This window comes from Sphaeramia orbicularis, chromosome 18 (genome assembly GCF_902148855.1).
Source record: "Sphaeramia orbicularis chromosome 18, fSphaOr1.1, whole genome shotgun sequence".
NCBI lineage: Eukaryota > Metazoa > Chordata > Actinopteri > Kurtiformes > Apogonidae > Sphaeramia > Sphaeramia orbicularis.
In genome coordinates, this window is record NC_043974.1 from 1,685,895 (window position 1) to 1,708,009 (window position 22,115).

Consider the following 22,115-nt stretch of genomic DNA (forward strand, 5'->3'; position numbering starts at 1 on the left):
GTTTTATAATCGAATAACATGGAATATTCACCCTAGTAAATGATGGGTGTCGGGCGGTGGCGAGGCACATATGGTGAGATTTGTCCTTAAATAACCTCTCATATACATAGTCTTATTCCGTTATCTATGAGCCGAATTGAACAACACCCTGTACAGACCTGCTACACATTCTGGATCCTATTCTGTGATCAAATCTGAGCAGTGGATGACCTGAAGAACTATTATTAAGGAGAATTATTAAGGGACGCGATAAAACGTTATTACAGGAGGCCTGGCTGTTGGTATTAACTAGTTACTACACCGGTAAATTATGAACTAGTCCAGTTCGTCTACTCGGAATAATTCCCAGTATATTTGGAAGGTTAAATACAGAGGTCTAGTGTGCCGCTAAGTGTGGTTATTTGATTGCTAACTGTTAGCTAACTGTTAGCACATTAGGCTAATACGAGGCCCCGCACTGACAGCTTTGCTCCGCGGGGAAACTGCGCTCCTTTCTATGGCAACAACATCCCATAAAAGAGCTGTAGGTCAAATACTCACCCCTCTTCGGCTCCCGTTAACCCCCTTTAAAGAAAACGGCCACGAAGAGACGTTGAGAAGAAAAATAATCGGAGTCAAACTTCTTTTTTTTCCCAGCAACGTGTTCCTCTCCTGGAAGCCGGCTGGAAAGATGGCGGGAGATACGCAATCAACGTGCGACCGAAAGGCGGGGGACGTTTGATGACGTAGAGGGCCAGCGACGGCGCACCAAAGCAAGTGGGAGATGAGAAGTGGCGGCACACAACGAGCTGCAACTTTACTTCTGTCGACCAGCCGAACCCTGCATGTGTCGGGCCAACGTTTTCAAGGCTTAATCGAGCATTGCGGGTAGGTGTCACACATATAAATGTTGAATTCAGTTAGAGTGGAGGGGATGTTAGCTGCTGTTAGCAACTATATGAGCTAGCTGCAGCTCAAAGCAAACTTATGTGTTCTGTGATAGGTTCATTTCATTTATTTCCTTTATGGTTGTGCATTTCATCAGTAAACATTCAATAATCATCAAGTAAACAGATATGTACTCTAGGGATGGAACCATATGAAAATTTCATATCACGGTTCTTGTGACTAAAATTATCACAGTTCTCATTATTATCGTGGTATTGTTGAAATTGTGCTGAAAATGTTCAAAAAGTACTAATACACACACTGAAAGAATTTATCCAAGCTGGATTAAAAAACACAAACAAAAAATAACAGTCCCACTGTCCCTTCTGTGTCAGAAACATTCACATATTAACCCTTAGTGGTCTGAGTCTATTCTGTCTGTTTTTCAGTCCTTTTGATTTGGCCTTTATATACTATAGAAACACATGTTTACTATACCCATGTTTGGATCTGTTTTTTCAGCACAACTTCATCTAGATCATCTGTTTATTATTTTTTTCACTTTAACCTACTATAAAAACATAAAAGGACAAAAACACACAAAAATATATAAAATCCGATTTGAAAAATGTATATAATTTATTGCATAAATAACACACAGATTTTTAACGAACCTTTTCACAGACTTTAAAAGTGAATATTGGTTCCAAATATTAGGGATAGAAAATTAAAATTGTAATAAATTCAAACTATACTCAAATATTTGACATAAAAGCAGATCTTTACATAGGGTTTTTTCTCCTAAAAGTGCAGTAATCAAACACAGTTATCATGAGAATTAGAATTTAAACACTAATACTAACCGTCTGAGATTTTACCGCCGTTTATTGGTAATCATTACATCCTTAATGTACACACCCATGCTCGAAAAAGAGCAGGATGAAGAAAATCTTATATTTCTTGCCCCCCTTTTAAATAATAATAGCCTTAATGGTTATCCATACACAACTAGCTATAAAATCATACTGTCTAAAGTCAGACAAACCAAACTAAATACATCCAAAGATAGTACAAAATTAATACAAGACCAAGTGCAAAACTACAAGTCCAGAAAGTACAAAACATAGGTAAATATTAGGCCTGTAACGGTACACAAAATTTTCGGTTCGATACGTTTTTGGTTTTCAAAGCCACGGTTCGTTTTTTGTTTGGTTCGGTAAAGGAAGAGAGAAAACCCCTCAAAATGTCTATTAATGCATTTATGAATTTTTTTAAACATTTTTCCCCCAATTTTTGGAGACAATAGAATATAGAAAAACAGGAATAATATAATTCTGCTGCTACAAATCAAATAGAAAATAAAATAAAAATATGAATATTACTAAATGTATTTGAAACATTAGTTTTGCACTTTTCCCTGAAAGGTAGTTTCGAACAAACAAGAAAAATCTAATCACAGTTCTGTCAGTTCACATTCTGCAGAAAAATACCATAAAAATTCCACATGAAGTTCAACATTAACAAGAGGGTAAACTGGTATTCTGTTGAAACAAACTGAAGAGAAACACTGACAACACAATGAACCAAATGATTTATTTTAGGACAGAGAACAAACTGTTTAGGACACTGTGTGTATTTGTGTGTGCCTGTGTGCACGGGGGATTTATTTATTTGTCTGAGCCGGAGGGTAGGGGGGGCGCAGTTCTATACCTGGGGGTGCGGTCCATAACTAATGTAACGAACGCTGTCGTGAAACGAAAGTGAAACTTTACATACTTCCAACGTTCTATTTATTTCTCTGTTATACAGCGTATGTGACAGACAGACAGACAGACAGACAGACAGAGCTAGTGTGTTTTAGAACTACCGTAGTTCCTCTGGGCCAAACAGCATCCGTCTTCTCTCCGTCTCTTTCCTGGTTGTTGTCTTTCACCTGAACCTGAACTGATCCAAACTGGACTGGACTGATGGTGGAGGGTCTGCAGTCTCTGCCTTCCAGGTTCACATCATATTTATTGTTTTTTTTAACCTTACATCAGCTGCTATGTCATATTTTGGGTCAATGTGTGCATCCTTCCATATGTCCGTGTGAAACTTGCACGGATTTAAAGTTCCGCATCGAACGACATCTTTCGTTCCTTTTTCTTTTTCTCATCATACTGTGCCATTTGGGTTCAGCTGTGTACTGAACCGAACAGGTGTGTACCCAAACGGTTTGGTACATGTACCGTTACAGGCCTAGTAAATATATACCTGACAAAATGATGCAAAAACATTAAATCAGATCAAAATAAGTAAATAAAGGTCACAAGATGCAAAACAAATACGAAGCCAAATGTAAAACTTCTAACTGCTCATGTAATCTCATTGTTCTTTCTTTTACACTTTTTTCAGTTGGAATCTGTTTTTTCAGTCCTTCAGCTCATTTTAAAGAGAATTCCACAGTTGAACCCCCACCACTGATATACACACATGTGCTTCACAGTTGTCCGTGCACACTGGTGTTTGAAATAACCTTTCCTTCTATGGTCTTCATTCTCTGAAGTGAAGACAAACATTTCTTGTAACTTAGCTGGTAGTACTTTACTTTTGGCCTCGAACAGAACAAGTAATGTCTGTTGATTTTTTTTTTTTTATCTCGATTTTCAATCACTCAATCCATCAATCAAATTTTATGTTTATATCACCACATCATGACGAACGTTATCTCATGACATTTTACGTTTAGAGCTGGTCTAAAACCTTAAGAAGCCAATTCACAGACACACAACAGAATTTTCCAGGAGCAAACACTTGGGGACATGTGAGGTGTTTGAAGGTACTATCTTTATTCTATTGTTTTTATTTGGTCGTGGTTTATTGTTCTTATTTATCTATTTTTTGTTGTTGTTGTTTTTAATTGTATGGCTTTTTAATTAATAGCTTTGTCTGTTTTAAGGACTAGACTGAATAGGAAATTGGCAAACTCAGATAAAAATTCAGTGTGTGGACCAGGAGCACGGTACACAATGACAAACAGAATAGACTGGAGTGTTTTACAGGTTGTGTGAAAGAGGCCAACAATAAGAGTTTCAAATGAATGGAAATTTGGCTTACATTTGGGATTTAACTGTAGAACTGAATTAAAACTGGCTGCGACTCCCCCTCACTGACCTGAGTCTCACAGAATGTGATTTTTAAGGTGACGAGGAGGAGTAGCTTCATCTAAGGACACATCGTCCTCACAAAGTCAGGTTTCTGTCAGACAGAATAAATCTATATGATACTCTAGTATAGTATCATTTATTCGTACAGATTTAGATAACAAAGATCTGGTGTTAAGGAGGCCACATTTGAATTTGTCATACTTTTGAACTGTTGGAGCAGTGTTGTTAATTTTGATGAGGTTTTTGTTTAAAGCTCTTTTCTTCATTAATTCAATTATGTTGAAAGCTTCTCTAAAAAGCTTTCAACATGTAAAATGTTCTTGGTTTAATAAATGTGCTTATGTTTCTACACATCTCTCTTTTATAGTATACAGAATATAGAACGCATCCACAATTTTGATCTTATTGCAAACAAGACTCTTCTAAATGTGCTTCTGTCGTTGTGTAGATTTACATCTATATTTTTTGTTATTTATCTGTGACTGTGTTCACAAATATAATGCCATATTTTGCTGAGGATTTGTGTTAGCATATCCATATCAACCTATTATTTACATCTCATACTACTTAACAAAAAACTAAGAGTTTTAATTGGAGTATGTTATGTTGCTTAATTTTTAGTAGTTTTAATAAAATATCCCTCAAGTGTAATAATTGTTTATAAAGATGTTGGTTTGGATGCACTTTTGCTTCTAATCTGTCACTGAAATGGGAAACTTTAAATCGTAAGAATATAAAATGAAGTTTAGCATCACATATGCAGTAAAAGGCTGAGTATTATTTGTGCGTTTACTTAACTAATGTTTATTTATTCACCGTCTTCATATGGTTCAGAAGCTATGTTTCTGTAATAATTCAAGCTCTCACAGATCAGATTCTTTTGCTAACTTGTAAATACTCTGGACAAATTTGGCTTCAGTTTAATTAATGTTCATTAAGTCGCTCTGTTGTGTACACTCATGTTTAGACGATGGCCACCCCAAGTAAGACCCCCCCCGGCGCCGACCCCAAGCAGCTGGAGCGAACCGGGACGGTCCGGGAGATCGGATCCCAGGCAGTGTGGTCCCTGTCCTCCTGTAAACCTGGTCTGTGTAAAACCACTTCATCTGACGGTCTGTGTGCACAGTTCTGAAGCCAGACCAGCGTGGTTAGTGTTCATTCTTCCCATGACCATGTTCAGGTTTTGGAGTGGACCAGCTGAGGGATGACAACCTGGAGACGTACTGGCAGTCCGACGGGTCCCAGCCTCACCTGGTCAACATCCAGTTCAGGTAAGGGGGGCTGGATCTGAAGAGTTCTGCACTACTAAAGTAAAGTACAATTCTGAAGTATTTGTGTTTGAAGGGGAAAAATCAGGCACAACAACAAATGCTCATATATAGACACTTGAACACTCTTAAGGCGAAGACACACCAGTCTGAGTTTTGGCAGTCGGACATCATCTGACAGTCTGGTGACATGAGTCTGGTTGGTGTGTTCTGTTCGATCGGCCGTCGTTAAGGCCGTTTCCAGTTTTTTCGGGCGGTTCACCGTGTGTCATGGGCCTCTACCCGTCGTTCAGTTTGACTAGTGGATGAACGAACGAGAAGTTTCTATCAAATCAGTCAATCCACTTTTATTTCTGTAGCGCCAAATCATGACAAAAGTTCTCTCATGACACTTTACATATGGAGTTGGTCCAAACCAGACTGAAGCCCAACCCTAACCCACGGGGGGGCACTGATCAGCCTGGGTGGAGGTCTGCACTCCCCCAGTGCTTCTAGTTGTGTTTATTCTAGTTTAGTTCAGACTGACAGGTGTTTGTGTGTCCAGGAGGAGGACGACGGTGAAGATGTTGTGTATCTACGCTGATTATAAATCTGATGAGAGTTACACACCCAGTAAGATTTCTGTACGAGTGGGAAACAACTTCCACAACCTGCAGGAGATCAGGGTAAGGACACAACCACAACCCTGACCCCCTGACCCTGGCCCTGACCCCCTGACCCTGACCCCGACCCCCTAACCCTAACCCAGGGTAAGGACACAAACACAACCCTGACCCCCTGACCCTGACCCTGACCCCCTGACCCTGACCCTGACCCCGACCCTCTAACCCTGACCCAGGGTAAGGACACAACCACAAACCTGACCCCCTGACCCTGGCCCTGACCCCCTGACCCTGACCCTGACCCCGACCCTCTAACCCTGACCCAGGGTAAGGACACAACCACAAACCTGACCCCCTGACCCTGGCCCTGACCCCCTGACCCTGACCCCGACCCCCTAACCCTAACCCAGGGTAAGGACACAACCACAACCCTGACCCCCTGACCCTGGCCCTGACCCCCTGACCCTGACCCCAACCCCCTAACCCTAACCCAGGGTAAGGACACAAACACAACCCTGACCCCCTGACCCTGACCCCCTGACCCTGACCCAGGGTAAGGACACAAACACAACCCTGACCCCCTGACCCTGACCCTGACCCCCTAACCCTGACCCCCTAACCCTGACCCAGGGTAAGGACACAACCACAACCTGACCCCCTGACCCTGGCCCTGACCCTCTAACCCTGACCCAGGGTAAGGACACAACCACAACCCTGACCCCCTGACCCTGGCCCTGACCCCCTGACCCTGACCCCGACCCCCTAACCCTAACCCAGGGTAAGGACACAACCACAACCCTGACCCCCTGACCCTAACCCTGACCCCCTAACCCTGACCCAGGGTAAGGACACAACCACAACCCTGACCCCCTGACCCTGGCCCTGACCCTCTAACCCTGACCCAGGGTAAGGACACAACCACAACCCTGACCCCCTGACCCTGGCCCTGACCCCCTGACCCTGACCCCGACCCCCTAACCCTAACCCAGGGTAAGGACACAACCACAACCCTGACCCCCTGACCCCCTGACCCTGACCCAGGGTAAGGACACAAACACAACCCTGACCCCCTGACCCTGACCCTGACCCCCTAACCCTGACCCCCTAACCCTGACCCAGGGTAAGGACACAAACACAACCCTGACCCCTAACCCAACCACAACCCTGACCCCCTGACCCTGGCCCTGACCCAGGGTAAGGACACAAACACAACCCTGACCCCCTGACCCTGGCCCTGACCCTCTAACCCTGACCCAGGGTAAGGACACAACCACAACCCTGACCCCCTGACCCTGGCCCTGACCCTCTAACCCTGACCCAGGGTAAGGACACAAACACAACCCTGACCCCCTGACCCTGGCCCTGACCCTCTAACCCTGACCCAGGGTAAGGACACAACCACAACCCTGACCCCCTGACCCTGGCCCTGACCCCCTAACCCTGACCCAGGGTAAGGACACAACCACAACCCTGACCCCCTGACCCTGGCCCTGACCCTCTAACCCTGACCCAGGGTAAGGACACAACCACAACCCTGACCCCCTGACCCTGGCCCTGACCCTCTAACCCTGACCCAGGGTAAGGACACAAACACAACCCTGACCCCCTGACCCTGGCCCTGACCCCCTGACCCCGACCCCCTAACCCTGACCCCGGGTAAGGACACAACCACAACCCTGACCCCTAACCCAACCACAGCCCTGACCCCCTGACCCTAACCCTGACCCCCTAACCCTGACCCAGGGTAAGGACACAACCACAGCCCTGACCCCCTGACCCTAACCCTGACCCCCTAACCCTGACCCAGGGTAAGGACACAACCACAACCCTGACCCCCTGACCCTGGCCCTGACCCTCTAACCCCGACCCAGGGTAAGGACACAACCACAACCCTGACCCCCTGACCCTGGCCCTGACCCCCTGACCCTGACCCCGACCCCCTAACCCTAACCCAGGGTAAGGACACAACCACAACCCTGACCCCCTGACCCCCTGACCCTGACCCAGGGTAAGGACACAAACACAACCCTGACCCTGACCCCCTAACCCTGACCCCCTAACCCTGACCCAGGGTAAGGACACAAACACAACCCTGACCCCTAACCCAACCACAACCCTGACCCCCTGACCCTGGCCCTGACCCTCTAACCCTGACCCAGGGTAAGGACACAAACACAACCCTGACCACCTGACCCTGGCCCTGACCCCCTGACCCCGACCCCCTTACCCTGACCCAGGGTAAGGACACAACCACAACCCTGACCCCTAACCCAACCACAGCCCTGACCCCCTGACCCTAACCCTGACCCCCTAACCCTGACCCAGGGTAAGGACACAACCACAGCCCTGACCCCCTGACCCTAACCCTGACCCCCTAACCCTGACCCAGGGTAAGGACACAACCACAACCCTGACCCCCTGCCCCTGGCCCTGACCCTCTAACCCTGACCCAGGGTAAGGACACAACCACAACCCTGACCCCCTGACCCTGGCCCTGACCCTCTAACCCTGACCCAGGGTAAGGACACAAACACAACCCTGACCCCCTGACCCTGACCCTGACCCCCTAACCCTGACCCCCTAACCCTGACCCAGGGTAAGGACACAACCACAAACCTGACCCCCTGACCCTGGCCCTGACCCTCTAACCCTGACCCAGGGTAAGGACACAACCACAACCCTGACCCCCTGACCCTGGCCCTGACCCTCTAACCCTGACCCAGGGTAAGGACACAAACACAACCCTGACCCCCTGACCCTGGCCCTGACCCCCTGACCCTGACCCCGACCCCCTAACCCTAACCCAGGGTAAGGACACAACCACAACCCTGACCCCCTGACCCTAACCCTGACCCCCTAACCCTGACCCAGGGTAAGGACACAACCACAACCCTGACCCCCTGACCCTGGCCCTGACCCTCTAACCCTGACCCAGGGTAAGGACACAACCACAACCCTGACCCTGGCCCTGACCCCCTGACCCTGACCCCGACCCCCTAACCCTAACCCAGGGTAAGGACACAACCACAACCCTGACCCCCTGACCCCCTGACCCTGACCCAGGGTAAGGACACAAACACAACCCTGACCCCCTGACCCTGACCCTGACCCCCTAACCCTGACCCCCTAACCCTGACCCAGGGTAAGGACACAAACACAACCCTGACCCCTAACCCAACCACAACCCTGACCCCCTGACCCTGGCCCTGACCCTCTAACCCTGACCCAGGGTAAGGACACAAACACAACCCTGACCCCCTGACCCTGGCCCTGACCCTCTAACCCTGACCCAGGGTAAGGACACAACCACAACCCTGACCCCCTGACCCTGGCCCTGACCCTCTAACCCTGACCCAGGGTAAGGACACAAACACAACCCTGACCCCCTGACCCTGGCCCTGACCCTCTAACCCTGACCCAGGGTAAGGACACAAACACAACCCTGACCCCCTGACCCTGGCCCTGACCCTCTAACCCTGACCCAGGGTAAGGACACAACCACAACCCTGACCCCCTGACCCTGGCCCTGACCCCCTAACCCTTACCCAGGGTAAGGACACAACCACAACCCTGACCCCCTGACCCTGGCCCTGACCCTCTAACCCTGACCCAGGGTAAGGACACAAACACAACCCTGACCCCCTGACCCTGGCCCTGACCCCCTGACCCCGACCCCCTAACCCTGACCCAGGGTAAGGACACAACCACAACCCTGACCCCTAACCCAACCACAGCCCTGACCCCCTGACCCTAACCCTGACCCCCTAACCCTGACCCAGGGTAAGGACACAACCACAGCCCTGACCCCCTGACCCTAACCCTGACCCCCTAACCCTGACCCAGGGTAAGGACACAACCACAACCCTGACCCCCTGACCCTGGCCCTGACCCTCTAACCCTGACCCAGGGTAAGGACACAACCACAACCCTGACCCCCTGACCCTGGCCCTGACCCTCTAACCCTGACCCAGGGTAAGGACACAACCACAACCCTGACCCCCTGACCCTGGCCCTGACCCTCTAACCCTGACCCAGGGTAAGGACACAACCACAGCCCTGACCCCCTGACCCTAACCCTGACCCCCTAACCCTGACCCAGGGTAAGGACACAACCACAACCCTGACCCCCTGACCCTGGCCCTGACCCTCTAACCCTGACCCAGGGTAAGGACACAACCACAACCCTGACCCCCTGACCCTCTAACCCTGACCCAGGGTAAGGACACAACCACAACCCTGACCCCCTGACCCTGGCCCTGACCCCCTAACCCTGACCCAGGGTAAGGACACAACCACAACCCTGACCCCCTGACCCTGGCCCTGACCCTCTAACCCTGACCCAGGGTAAGGACACAACCACAACCCTGACCCCCTGACCCTGGCCCTGACCCTCTAACCCTGACCCAGGGTAAGGACACAAACACAACCCTGACCCCCTGACCCTGGCCCTGACCCCCTGACCCCGACCCCCTAACCCTGACCCAGGGTAAGGACACAACCACAACCCTGACCCCCAACCCAACCACAGCCCTGACCCCCTGACCCTAACCCTGACCCCCTAACCCCGACCCAGGGGAAGGACACAACCACAGCCCTGACCCCCTGACCCTAACCCTGACCCCCTAACCCTGACCCAGGGTAAGGACACAACCACAACCCTGACCCCCTGACCCTGGCCCTGACCCTCTAACCCTGACCCAGGGTAAGGACACAAACACAACCCTGACCCCCTGACCCTGACCCCCTAACCCTGACCCCCTAACCCTGACCCAGGGTAAGGACACAACCACAAACCTGACCCCCTGACCCTGGCCCTGACCCTCTAACCCTGACCCAGGGTAAGGACACAACCACAACCCTGACCCCCTGACCCTGGCCCTGACCCCCTGACCCTGACCCCGACCCCCTAACCCTAACCCAGGGTAAGGACACAACCACAACCCTGACCCCCTGACCCTAACCCTGACCCCCTAACCCTGACCCAGGGTAAGGACACAACCACAACCCTGACCCCCTGACCCTGGCCCTGACCCTCTAACCCTGACCCAGGGTAAGGACACAACCACAACCCTGACCCCCTGGCCCTGACCCCCTGACCCTGACCCCGACCCCCTAACCCTAACCCAGGGTAAGGACACAACCACAACCCTGACCCCCTGACCCCCTGACCCTGACCCAGGGTAAGGACATAAACACAACCCTGACCCCCTGACCCTGACCCTGACCCCCTAACCCTGACCCAGGGTAAGGACACAAACACAACCCTGACCCCTAACCCAACCACAACCCTGACCCCCTGACCCTGGCCCTGACCCTCTAACCCTGACCCAGGGTAAGGACACAAACACAACCCTGACCCCCTGACCCTGGCCCTGACCCTCTAACCCTGACCCAGGGTAAGGACACAACCACAACCCTGACCCCCTGACCCTGGCCCTGACCCTCTAACCCTGACCCAGGGTAAGGACACAAACACAACCCTGACCCCCTGACCCTGGCCCTGACCCTCTAACCCTGACCCAGGGTAAGGACACAACCACAACCCTGACCCCCTGACCCTGGCCCTGACCCCCTAACCCTGACCCAGGGTAAGGACACAACCACAACCCTGACCCCCTGACCCTGGCCCTGACCCCCTAACCCTGACCCAGGGTAAGGACACAACCACAACCCTGACCCCCTGACCCTGGCCCTGACCCTCTAACCCTGACCCAGGGTAAGGACACAAACACAACCCTGACCCCCTGACCCTGGCCCTGACCCCCTGACCCCGACCCCCTAACCCTGACCCAGGGTAAGGACACAACCACAACCCTGACCCCTAACCCAACCACAGCCCTGACCCTAACCCTGACCCCCTAACCCTGACCCAGGGTAAGGACACAACCACAACCCTGACCCCCTGACCCTAACCCTGACCCCCTAACCCTGACCCAGGGTAAGGACACAACCACAACCCTGACCCCCTGACCCTGGCCCTGACCCCCTGACCCTAACCCTGACCCCCTAACCCTGACCCAGGGTAAGGACACAACCACAGCCCTGACCCCCTGACCCTAACCCTGACCCCCTAACCCTGACCCAGGGTAAGGACACAACCACAACCCTGACCCCCTGACCCTGGCCCTGACCCTCTAACCCTGACCCAGGGTAAGGACACAACCACAACCCTGACCCCCTGACCCTGGCCCTGACCCTCTAACCCTGATCCAGGGTAAGGACACAAACACAACCCTGACCCCCTGACCCTGGCCCTGACCCCCTGACCCCGACCCCCTAACCCTGACCCAGGGTAAGGACACAACCACAACCCTGACCCCTAACCCAACCACAGCCCTGACCCCCTGACCCTAACCCTGACCCCCTAACCCTGACCCAGGGTAAGGACACAACCACAGCCCTGACCCCCTGACCCTAACCCTGACCCCCTAACCCTGACCCAGGGTAAGGACACAACCACAACCCTGACCCCCTGACCCTGGCCCTGACCCTCTAACCCTGACCCAGGGTAAGGACACAACCACAACCCTGACCCCCTGACCCTGGCCCTGACCCTCTAACCCTGACCCAGGGTAAGGACACAAACACAACCCTGACCCCCTGACCCTGACCCTGACCCCCTAACCCTGACCCCCTAACCCTGACCCAGGGTAAGGACACAACCACAAACCTGACCCCCTGACCCTGGCCCTGACCCCCTGACCCTGACCCCGACCCCCTAACCCTAACCCAGGGTAAGGACACAACCACAACCCTGACCCCCTGACCCTAACCCTGACCCCCTAACCCTGACCCAGGGTAAGGACACAACCACAACCCTGACCCCCTGACCCTGGCCCTGACCCTCTAACCCTGACCCAGGGTAAGGACACAACCACAACCCTGACCCCCTGACCCTGGCCCTGACCCCCTGACCCTGACCCCGACCCCCTAACCCTACCCCAGGGTAAGGACACAACCACAACCCTGACCCCCTGACCCCCTGACCCTGACCCAGGGTAAGGACACAAACACAACCCTGACCCCCTGACCCTGACCCTGACCCCCTAACCCTGACCCCCTAACCCTGACCCAGGGTAAGGACACAAACACAACCCTGACCCCTAACCCAACCACAACCCTGACCCCCTGACCCTGGCCCTGACCCTCTAACCCTGACCCAGGGTAAGGACACAAACACAACCCTGCCCCCCTGACCCTGGCCCTGACCCTCTAACCCTGACCCAGGGTCAGGACACAACCACAACCCTGACCCCCTGACCCTGGCCCTGACCCTCTAACCCTGACCCAGGGTAAGGACACAAACACAACCCTGACCCCCTGACCCTGGCCCTGACCCTCTAACCCTGACCCAGGGTAAGGACACAAACACAACCCTGACCCCCTGACCCCCTGACCCTCTAACCCTGACCCAGGGTAAGGACACAACCACAACCCTGACCCTGGCCCTGACCCCCTAACCCTTACCCAGGGTAAGGACACAACCACAACCCTGACCCCCTGACCCTGGCCCTGACCCTCTAACCCTGACCCAGGGTAAGGACACAACCACAACCCTGACCCCCTGACCCTGGCCCTGACCCCCTGACCCCGACCCCCTAACCCTGACCCAGGGTAAGGACACAACCACAACCCTGACCCCTAACCCAACCACAGCCCTGACCCCCTGACCCTAACCCTGACCCCCTAACCCTGACCCAGGGTAAGGACACAACCACAGCCCTGACCCCCTGACCCTAACCCTGACCCCCTAACCCTGACCCAGGGTAAGGACACAACCACAACCCTGACCCCCTGACCCTGGCCCTGACCCTCTAACCCTGACCCAGGGTAAGGACACAACCACAACCCTGACCCCCTGACCCTGGCCCTGACCCTCTAACCCTGACCCAGGGTAAGGACACAACCACAACCCTGACCCCCTGACCCTGGCCCTGACCCTCTAACCCTGACCCAGGGTAAGGACACAACCACAGCCCTGACCCCCTGACCCTAACCCTGACCCCCTAACCCTGACCCAGGGTAAGGACACAACCACAACCCTGACCCCCTGACCCTGGCCCTGACCCTCTAACCCTGACACAGGGTAAGGACACAACCACAACCCTGACCCCCTGACCCTAACCCTGACCCCCTAACCCTGACCCAGGGTAAGGACACAACCACAACCCTGACCCCCTGACCCTAACCCTAACCCTAACCCTGACCCTGACCCCTGTGGTTTATTATGATGAGGAGAAAACTGAAAAGAAATATGGGTTTGGCTGATGTTCATTCTCTTCCTCCTCTTCCTCTTTCTCTTCCTCCTCCTCTTCTTCTTCCTCCTCTTCCTCCTCCTCTTCCTCTTCCTCCTTCTCTTCTTCCTCCTCTTCACCTTCCTCCTCTTCCTCCTCTTCCTCCTCCTCCTTCTCCTCCTTCTCCTCCTCTTCTTCCTTCTCTTCCTCTTCCTCCTCCTCCTCCTCTTCTTCCTCTTCCTCTTTCTCTTCCTCCTCTTCTTCCTCTTCCTCCTCCTCTTCCTCCTCCTCCTCTTCTTCCTCTTCTTCCTCTTCCTCCTCTTCTTCCTCCTCCTCTTCCTCTTTCTCTTCCTCCTCTTCCTCCTCTTCTTCCTCCTCTTCCTCTTCCTCCTCTTCCTCCTCTTCTTCCTCCTCTTCCTCTTCCTCTTCTTCCTCCTCTTCCTCCTCTTCTTCCTCTCTGTAGCAGTTGGAGATGGTGGAGCCCAGTGGGTGGATTCACATCTCTCTGTTGAATCAGGTAGGAAACCATCTGTAAAAACTGTCCCATTTTTAAATACTTTAAATATTTACATGTTTTCCTGTTTTAGTCCTGGAGTTTTTTTTTTTTTTTGTTAAATGTAATCATTTTGGCACTTCTTGATTCTTACTCCTAAAGTTAGAAGAAGCTGTTGGAGGCATTTGAAGGTGAATTTTTCAGTCCTTCTTCTTCTGGAGGCAAAAAACCCCAAACCAGATGTGACTCATATCCTGAACACCGGTGTCAGGTGCTCTGGTTTGGATCTACAAATCACACATGTTATTTTTGCAGCTGTGTTTGAAGAACTTTCAGGTGTCAGTGGGGTTACTATTCTGTGCAGGGTTCATACAGGGTCTGGAAATCCTTGAAAATGCTTGAATTTCAATGTTGTGTTTTCAAGGTCTGGAAAGTGCTTGAATTTTAGTTTCAGTGCTTGAAAGTGCTTGTAATTATAACTCTGATGTGATTTATTTATTTTTATCCTCCTCAGACCCAGCTCTAGGTTTTCTGTCCACATTTATGGACAAGAGTTTCACAACTTTATACAAAAAAAAAAGAAAACTGTCCACCACAAAGGACATGCCATGAAAATGATAAAAACTGCATCTGAAAAAACCGTTGCCTCATGATGTTTCCAATATAAGCACTGATTGAATAAAGAATAAAAAAGCTGGTGCTGTGCTGACATTTCCTGGGTCTGAGGAGGTTAATATTCCCTCTGCCAGGTTAGATGCCAAACCAAAGCTACTTACACAGAGGTGATACATTTAGAAAAATACAATTTAATGCCAAAAAAAGAAAATTACCAGGTGTTCTCAAGTCAAGTACAGGTACATTTTTATCTTAATCTTTGCCTTGGTGCAAATGTGTTTGAAGAACGCCAAGTGGCTTCCCTTTTTTGGATAAAACTTTGTGTTTTCCTTTAATATCAAAACTTTTTGCGATTTTGAAACACAATTTTAGATGTTTATACATCATTTGTACATCATTGTGAGAACTATAATTCTGAGTATATGTATTTGACCCCAGTGATAAGGTGCTGTGCTGGAAAAATGTGAACATGACCCTTAAAAGTGCTTAAATTTGACTGTGAGTGCAGCGTATAACTCACTAGGCGTGAACCTCGGAGTTCTTCTGTACGTGACGCGTATCAGCAAGCAAAGGGTCTGGAATTCAACTTTTCTGTTTGTGTTCTTTACTTAAAACTTACACTGATACAAACAAAAGATGATTTTCTAAATTAAATTACATGACGGTCAAAAGACTGTGATGCTGCTGAAGCTCCAGGCTTCTGGTTCTGCTTTTCTTTCTTTACATCTTGTAATCTTAGCAGCCAATAGGATTGCATCACACAATGATGTCAAGACTTATGCTACTATTACTTGATATTCATATAATATGCATAAATTATTAATGAGAAATCAAATATAAATATGAATTTTTAACAAAAGCAGAAAAAATGGCTCTGACATTGACCTTGAAAAAAGTGTATGAACCCTGTCTATAGTCAAGTGGAACTAAAACATGGAGTGCAAAAATAAAGTCATTATTCAGTAAAATAATAATGGTAAGGAGAATTTCCAAAAATGCAAAAGCTCAAATAAAAATGCCCTGAACAGAACATGAACCAAAGGAAGTATCCTCTCCTGTTCAGCCCAGTGTTAGAGTTGAACCTTTAAAGACTTCCAAATGAATTTATTCTACATTTGAGCATTCCTGAGGGATTTATCAAAGAGCTCAAAGTCAGTTCACTGGTGATTTGATCCAAATAGAGAAAACTGGAGCCAAAGTGGCTGTGTCAACAAAATACATAATTAACTCAACATAAAACCAAGCATTTACAACCACTGTCATTAAGCCTTTCATGCACAGTGGTCATTCCAGTGGACACTCCAGTGGACACTCCAGTGGACAGTTCCTCTACAGCTGTTCTCTTGTATATTCATGGGTTTTGTCGTTTTAGTTTTATATCAGCCAACACAATACACTGCAATTGATAACACTACTGTAACTTTGCTGTTCTTGATAAACCTGATCGTATTTGTTCGAGTGTAAATCAGTTCCTTGTCCTTGCTATTAGACTGTAATTGACCTTTTTTTTTTTTTTGGCATATTATCTCCATGAAGTGAGTAATGACTAGTATTAGAGTACACTACAAACAAAAAGTTAAGGATATTTCTTTTTTTTTTTGTTGTCTTTTTTTGTCATTTTTGCCATTTATAAATAAAACTATGTCTGGTCATTTAAAAAAAATGTGTTTTAATTCAATTCACACAAAAAAGTAAAAAGCGTTGTGCAAGAATCCCAACTAAAAAAAAAGAATAGCCCAAAAATTTTAAATTTTCATAACTTTTTGTTTGTAGTGTATGTTAAAATGTGAGAAAACATCAAATTAGCAGCATTAAACATGTTTTTATGTCATAGTTTTCCCACAGTAGATCAGTAAATACATGTTTCTTTGCATCAAAAATTAAACACATGGTGTCCAGCTGAGTGGACAGTTTTGCAACTCCATGAAAAATAGCTTCATATAAAAAAAAAAAAAATTAATCACATTGTTTTTTTAAAGCCAAAAGAGGAATAAAATCGCTCAAGAAAAAAACTCTTAATTAACATTGTCATAAATCATGCATGAAAGGGTTAATCCAACTGCATGGGTTTGAATCAATGTTGGAGAAGATAACAGTGTGTCCACGGTAACTACGGAGCCTCTGAACGTCCAAATATGGTCATATCTGATGACCATGAAAAGATGAAGAACTGTATTTGACACCAATTATTTCTCTATTTTGATGGGATTAGTGGTTTAAATGTTCTTCAACATTTCAGATCTTTTGTAAATCATATTCAGTATCACTGATTCTTTCATTGGATTCTTTTCAGCTTCCATAAATTCAAGTTTTCCTCCGAACCTGGAAACACTCCAGTGGAATAAAACTAGGGCTGTCAAAATTAAGCCATTACCATTGGATTAATCCATTATCATGATTAATCTGATTACAAATTTTAATCGTTTGACAGCACTAATAAAAAATAAATGAAAACTAGTCAAATAAATAAAACTATGCACTTTTACTAAACTGAAGTCAGATAATACATCGAACGTAAAAAAAAGAAAAAAAATCCATCTATAAACACGGACTCCTTTGACTAATTTTAGAGAGAGCATTAAATGTGTAATGAAGGCTGTTGGTCTGTAAATGTTTCTACTGATGGTATACGTGTTTTTTTTTCTGTTTTCAAATGTTTGTCAGGTTGTAAACTGTCATTATGGGACTGTATGTCACTGCTGTCTGGGCCAGGACTCCCCTGAAACAGACCCCCCCCATCCCCATAGGACTAACCTGCTTCAAGAAACATTTATTTTATTTCATTTTTGTAACTTGTCTGTGTGTGCTGTTGTGTGTCAGCGGACCAACGAGCCCATCAGCACCTTCATGATCCAGATCGCGGTTTTGGCGAACCACCAGAACGGCAGAGACACACACATGAGACAGATCAAAGTCTACACACCTGTGGAGGAGAGCTCCATCGGAAAGTTCCCACGATGCACCACGGTGGACTTTATGATGTACCGCACCATCAGGTGATCTGCAGCCAACGCAGACTGAGGGAAACATCTGGAGAAAAGAAGGAAAAAAACAGACTGTGGGCAAAGAAACAAATGAAAACAGGAAAAAAAACAGACTGTGGGCAAAGAAACAAATGAAAACAAGAGGAAAAAAGAAGGGGAAAAACAGACAGACTCCTATCAGATCCTGCTGCAGACTGGAAGGAGCACAGACTGGATCCTGTCTGTGCTTTTATTCTGTTCTGTTAAAGCTACAGGACCAGTGCTGAAAATAAAAGTTGCCAATATTTGAATATGTTTCAATGTGACTATAGTGTACACAGCTCTGGGGTTTATTCTTTTAGACCACAGGTGTCAAACATGAGGCCCAGGGCCCAAATCTGGTCCACCAAAGGGTCCAATCCGGCCCTGTGGATGAATCTGTAAAATGCAAAAATGACACTGAAGATCAGGTCTGTCAAACTGCTGTTCTGTCAGGTTCCACATTCAGTCTGATCTGATCTGCAGTGAACCCAACCAGGAAAAGAAGAACAGAAGAACCCAGAAAGAATGACAACTGACAATTTATGTCTGTGTTTGAGTGGAAAAAAGCCCATTAAATGATGAAAATACTTACTTTTATAAACTATCCAAAAAAAACGTGAATAACCTGAAAAATCTGACATTTCTTCAGATAAATCAGTGTAATTTTCTCAGTCTTCTTCCTCCACTTCTCATTAGTCCATGTGCATTCTGGATCAGATCTCCAAAGACACTAAACACTGAGGAACAGGAAGAAAAGAGTTCAAACTGGACTGAATTTAATACAGACATTTCAGGTTGGACACATTTGTTCAGGTTAGTCACATTTTATTGGTACAGGAGAGTTTGGAAATGGAAAGAGTTTCACAATTTAATGGGATTTTTGCACCAAAACAAAGACAAACATTTGCAGTTGTCATTATTTACAGACATAATGTCATATTATTTTTTCCATCAAACCCAGTAGTAAATCTGCAGTGGTTCTTCTGTGTGGGTTCTTCTGCTGTTCTTATTGGACTGTAGATCAGATTGGTCTGGATGTGGAACCCACACTAACATGAGTTCCACAGCCTGGACTGTGGAGTTTAGACACTTTGGAAATTCATCCCAGGGGTGGGACTGGAACCTTTGGGGGGACGCAGGTTTGACAGCCCTGGTGTAAATGCTACAGACTATTCAAACTTTTACCTGATGTAAAAATTTGACGAGTGTGGATTAAATGTTTCAGCCGCTGATGTTTAATGCATTTCATGTTTTGATTCATGGCTGTCAAACTCCTGTTAGTTCAGTTCCACATTCAGACTGATCTGATCTGCAGTGGGCCGCACCAGTCAAATAATAGAAATGATAGAATAAGAACTGATAAATGATGTCAACTCCAAAGTTTTCTCTGTGTTTTTGAGTGAAAAAAGTACAATTTCATAATGAAAATGTTTACATCTACAAACTGTACTTGAACATAACATGAACAAATATGAACCTGGAAATTAAGAAGAAAAAAATGTGTAATTTTAACACTATTCTGCCTCAGTTTATCATTTACACATGTGCACCACAACGTACAGATCACAGTGGATCTACAAACACACTAAACATTTAGGAACAGGCAGAATATTGGTACAATTACACATACTTAAGACATTTCAGGTTATTCATATTTGTTCAGGTTATTCATGTTTTTTAATAAAAGGTTAGTCTGTAAATGGAAACATTTTTGTGTAATTCTACTTTTTTTTTTTTTTTACACTAAACCAAGGAGGAGAATTTGTAGTTTTCATTATTTATAGGTTATTATGACAGTGTTTTACTGGTCCGATCCACTTCAGATGGAATTGACCTAAAAAAGGCAAACCCAAACCTGAGCTGATGCAGTGTCAGAGTGGACCACTAGAGGGAGCCAGAGGGACAGAAAACACTGTAAAAAATACAACTGTATTTACAGCACACAGTGTGAGCACTGGAGTGGACCACAGTAACAAACAGAACGTTGGTTTGAAGTTTGGGACACGGCTGACCACTAGGGCTGTATGAGCAAGAATCTGGAGATATGATAGTAATCACAACACTAGGATCACAATATGATATGTCATGATACTGTTAAAAGGCCATTTTTGTTTGGTTTTCTTTTTTAAATGATTATTTCCTTGAAGAATTGAATTCCATCCTAAATCTGCACAAATCCTAAACACATTTGTATTTGATCCCAACAGGATCTAATGTTCTATCAGCAAATGTTCCAACTGTGTTCAAACTGGAATTCTGTTTTCCAGACATTCCAGTTTCAGATCCTGTTCAAATGTTCAGACACCACTGAGCTCACTGCTGTATTCACTATGGGATGGGGGGGGGTATCCTCTGTACCACACAGTGATGCAGCCAGTGAGGACACTGTCAATGGTGCCCCCCCCCCCCCCCCCAGTAGGAGGAGCATGTGATGGGGGTGGGACTTGTGCATTTCTGTCATGTATATGATCTGCACATCAAACCCAAAGCTCTGTCCTGACAGGACAGAAGCCCCCCAGGAGCAAACCCCAGGTGACAGAGAAGAGGAAGAGCGTGTGTTTACCAGGCTGACACCTGGAGCACATCTGAGCCCTGGAGGACGGGGGTCCGACAGAACCAGAACCAGCTGAAAAGTCCGTCCTGTCACCTCCATGAAGGTCCAGCTGTTGTTTTAAAGGCGTTTCCATTAAGACGACAATGAACTAATACTGAAAACACAGACATTTATATAAATACTGAGAACTGTTTGTTTGTCTTGTATGAGTTTTATATGAGCAGAGTACAGATGTAAACCACACACACTCTATATCCAACAGTATTCCCTCTCCTGCTTTGACTCTCATATGAATGTCAGGTCCATCCCATTCCTAGTCTATGGGTTCAGTCTGACGTGGCTCCACCCTTTGCAGCTCTAACAGCTTCAACTCTTCTGGGAAGGCTGTCCACAAGGTTTAGGAGTGTGTTCATGGGAATTTTGGACCGTTCTTCCAGAAGCGCATTTGTGAGGTCCCACACTGATGTTGGACAGAAGGCCTGGCTCTCAGTCTGCGCTCTAATTCATCCAAAGGTGTTCTATGGGGTTGAGGTCAGGACTGTGTGCAGGCCAGTCCAGTTCATCCACACCAGACTCTGTCCTCCATGTCCAAATGGACCTTGCTTTGTGCACTGGTGCACAGTCATGTTGGAAGAGGAAGGGGCCGGCTCCAAACTGTTCCCACAAAGTTGGGAGCGTGGAATTGTCCCAAATGTCTTGTTCTGCTGAAGCATTCCCAGTTCCTTTCACTGGAACTAAGGGGCCCAGCCCAGCTCCTGAAAAACAACCCCACACCATAACCCCCCCTCCACCAAACTTTACACTCGGCACAATGCGCTCCCACAAGTATCGTTCTCCTGGTGACCGCCAAACCCAGACCCGTCCGTCAGATCGCCAGATGGAGAAGTGTGATTGGTCAGTCCAGAGAAGGCTCCTCCCCTGCTCTACAGTCCAGTGGCGGCGTGCTTTACACCACTGCATCCACCGCTGTGCATTGCACTTGCTGATGTATGGCTCGGATGCAGCTGCTCGGCCACGGAAACCCATTCCATGAAGCTCTGTGCGCACTGTTCTGGAGCTAATCTGAAGGACACATGAAGTTTGGAGGTCTGTACCATTGACTCTGCAGACAGTCGTCCACCTCTTCACACTCTGCGCCTCAGCATCCGCTGACCCCGCTCCGTCAGTTTCCGTGGCCTACCACTGCGTGGCTGAGTCGCCGTCGTTCCCAAACACTTCCACTTTCTTCTAATCCAGCTGACAGCTGACTGTGGAATATTTAGGAGCCAGGAAAGTTCACCACTGGATTTGTGTCACAGGTGGCATCCTATCACAGTTCCACGCTGGAATTC

At 48.0% G+C, this 22,115-nt stretch overlaps 2 protein-coding genes across 4 annotated transcripts in view; one reads left to right on the forward strand and one right to left on the reverse strand.

The window, feature by feature from the left end:
- abce1 (ATP-binding cassette, sub-family E (OABP), member 1) overlaps window positions 1–674 on the reverse strand; it is a 35,404-nt gene extending 34,730 nt beyond the window's left edge. Inside the window, exon 1 of the mRNA XM_030161542.1 lies at window positions 541–674. The gene's annotated coding sequence lies outside the window, so the exon portion shown is untranslated. The remainder of the gene's footprint in view (window positions 1–540) is intronic.
- A 66-nt stretch (window positions 675–740) lies between these two features.
- anapc10 (anaphase promoting complex subunit 10) lies at window positions 741–18,351 on the forward strand. Of its 3 annotated transcripts, XM_030161578.1 has the most exons (7): window positions 741–867; window positions 4,981–5,098; window positions 5,194–5,284; window positions 5,826–5,946; window positions 14,581–14,634; window positions 18,046–18,234; window positions 18,315–18,351. In XM_030161578.1, the coding sequence occupies exons 2-6, from the start codon at window positions 4,984–4,986 to the stop codon at window positions 18,223–18,225; spliced, it is 561 nt and encodes a 186-aa protein (XP_030017438.1). In that variant the 5' UTR covers window positions 741–867; window positions 4,981–4,983; the 3' UTR covers window positions 18,226–18,234; window positions 18,315–18,351. The 3 variants fall into 3 exon arrangements, with proteins under 3 accessions (XP_030017438.1, XP_030017437.1, XP_030017436.1); XM_030161577.1 differs by lacking the exon at window positions 18,315–18,351 and having other exon boundaries at window positions 4,975–5,098; window positions 18,046–18,236; XM_030161576.1 differs by lacking the exon at window positions 18,315–18,351 and having other exon boundaries at window positions 18,046–18,236.
- The last annotated feature ends 3,764 nt before the right edge of the window (window positions 18,352–22,115 follow it).

Bases quoted from the DNA above. Each gene is read 5' to 3' on its own strand.
- anapc10 (XM_030161578.1), top strand. From the start codon at position 4,984: ATGGCCACCCCAAGTAAGACCCCCCCCGGCGCCGACCCCAAGCAGCTG. The intron at 5,099-5,193 runs GTCTGTGTAAAA...GACCATGTTCAG, and splicing joins CCTGTCCTCCTGTAAACCTG to GTTTTGGAGTGGACCAGCTG. The intron at 14,635-18,045 runs GTAGGAAACCAT...GTTGTGTGTCAG, and splicing joins ACATCTCTCTGTTGAATCAG to CGGACCAACGAGCCCATCAG.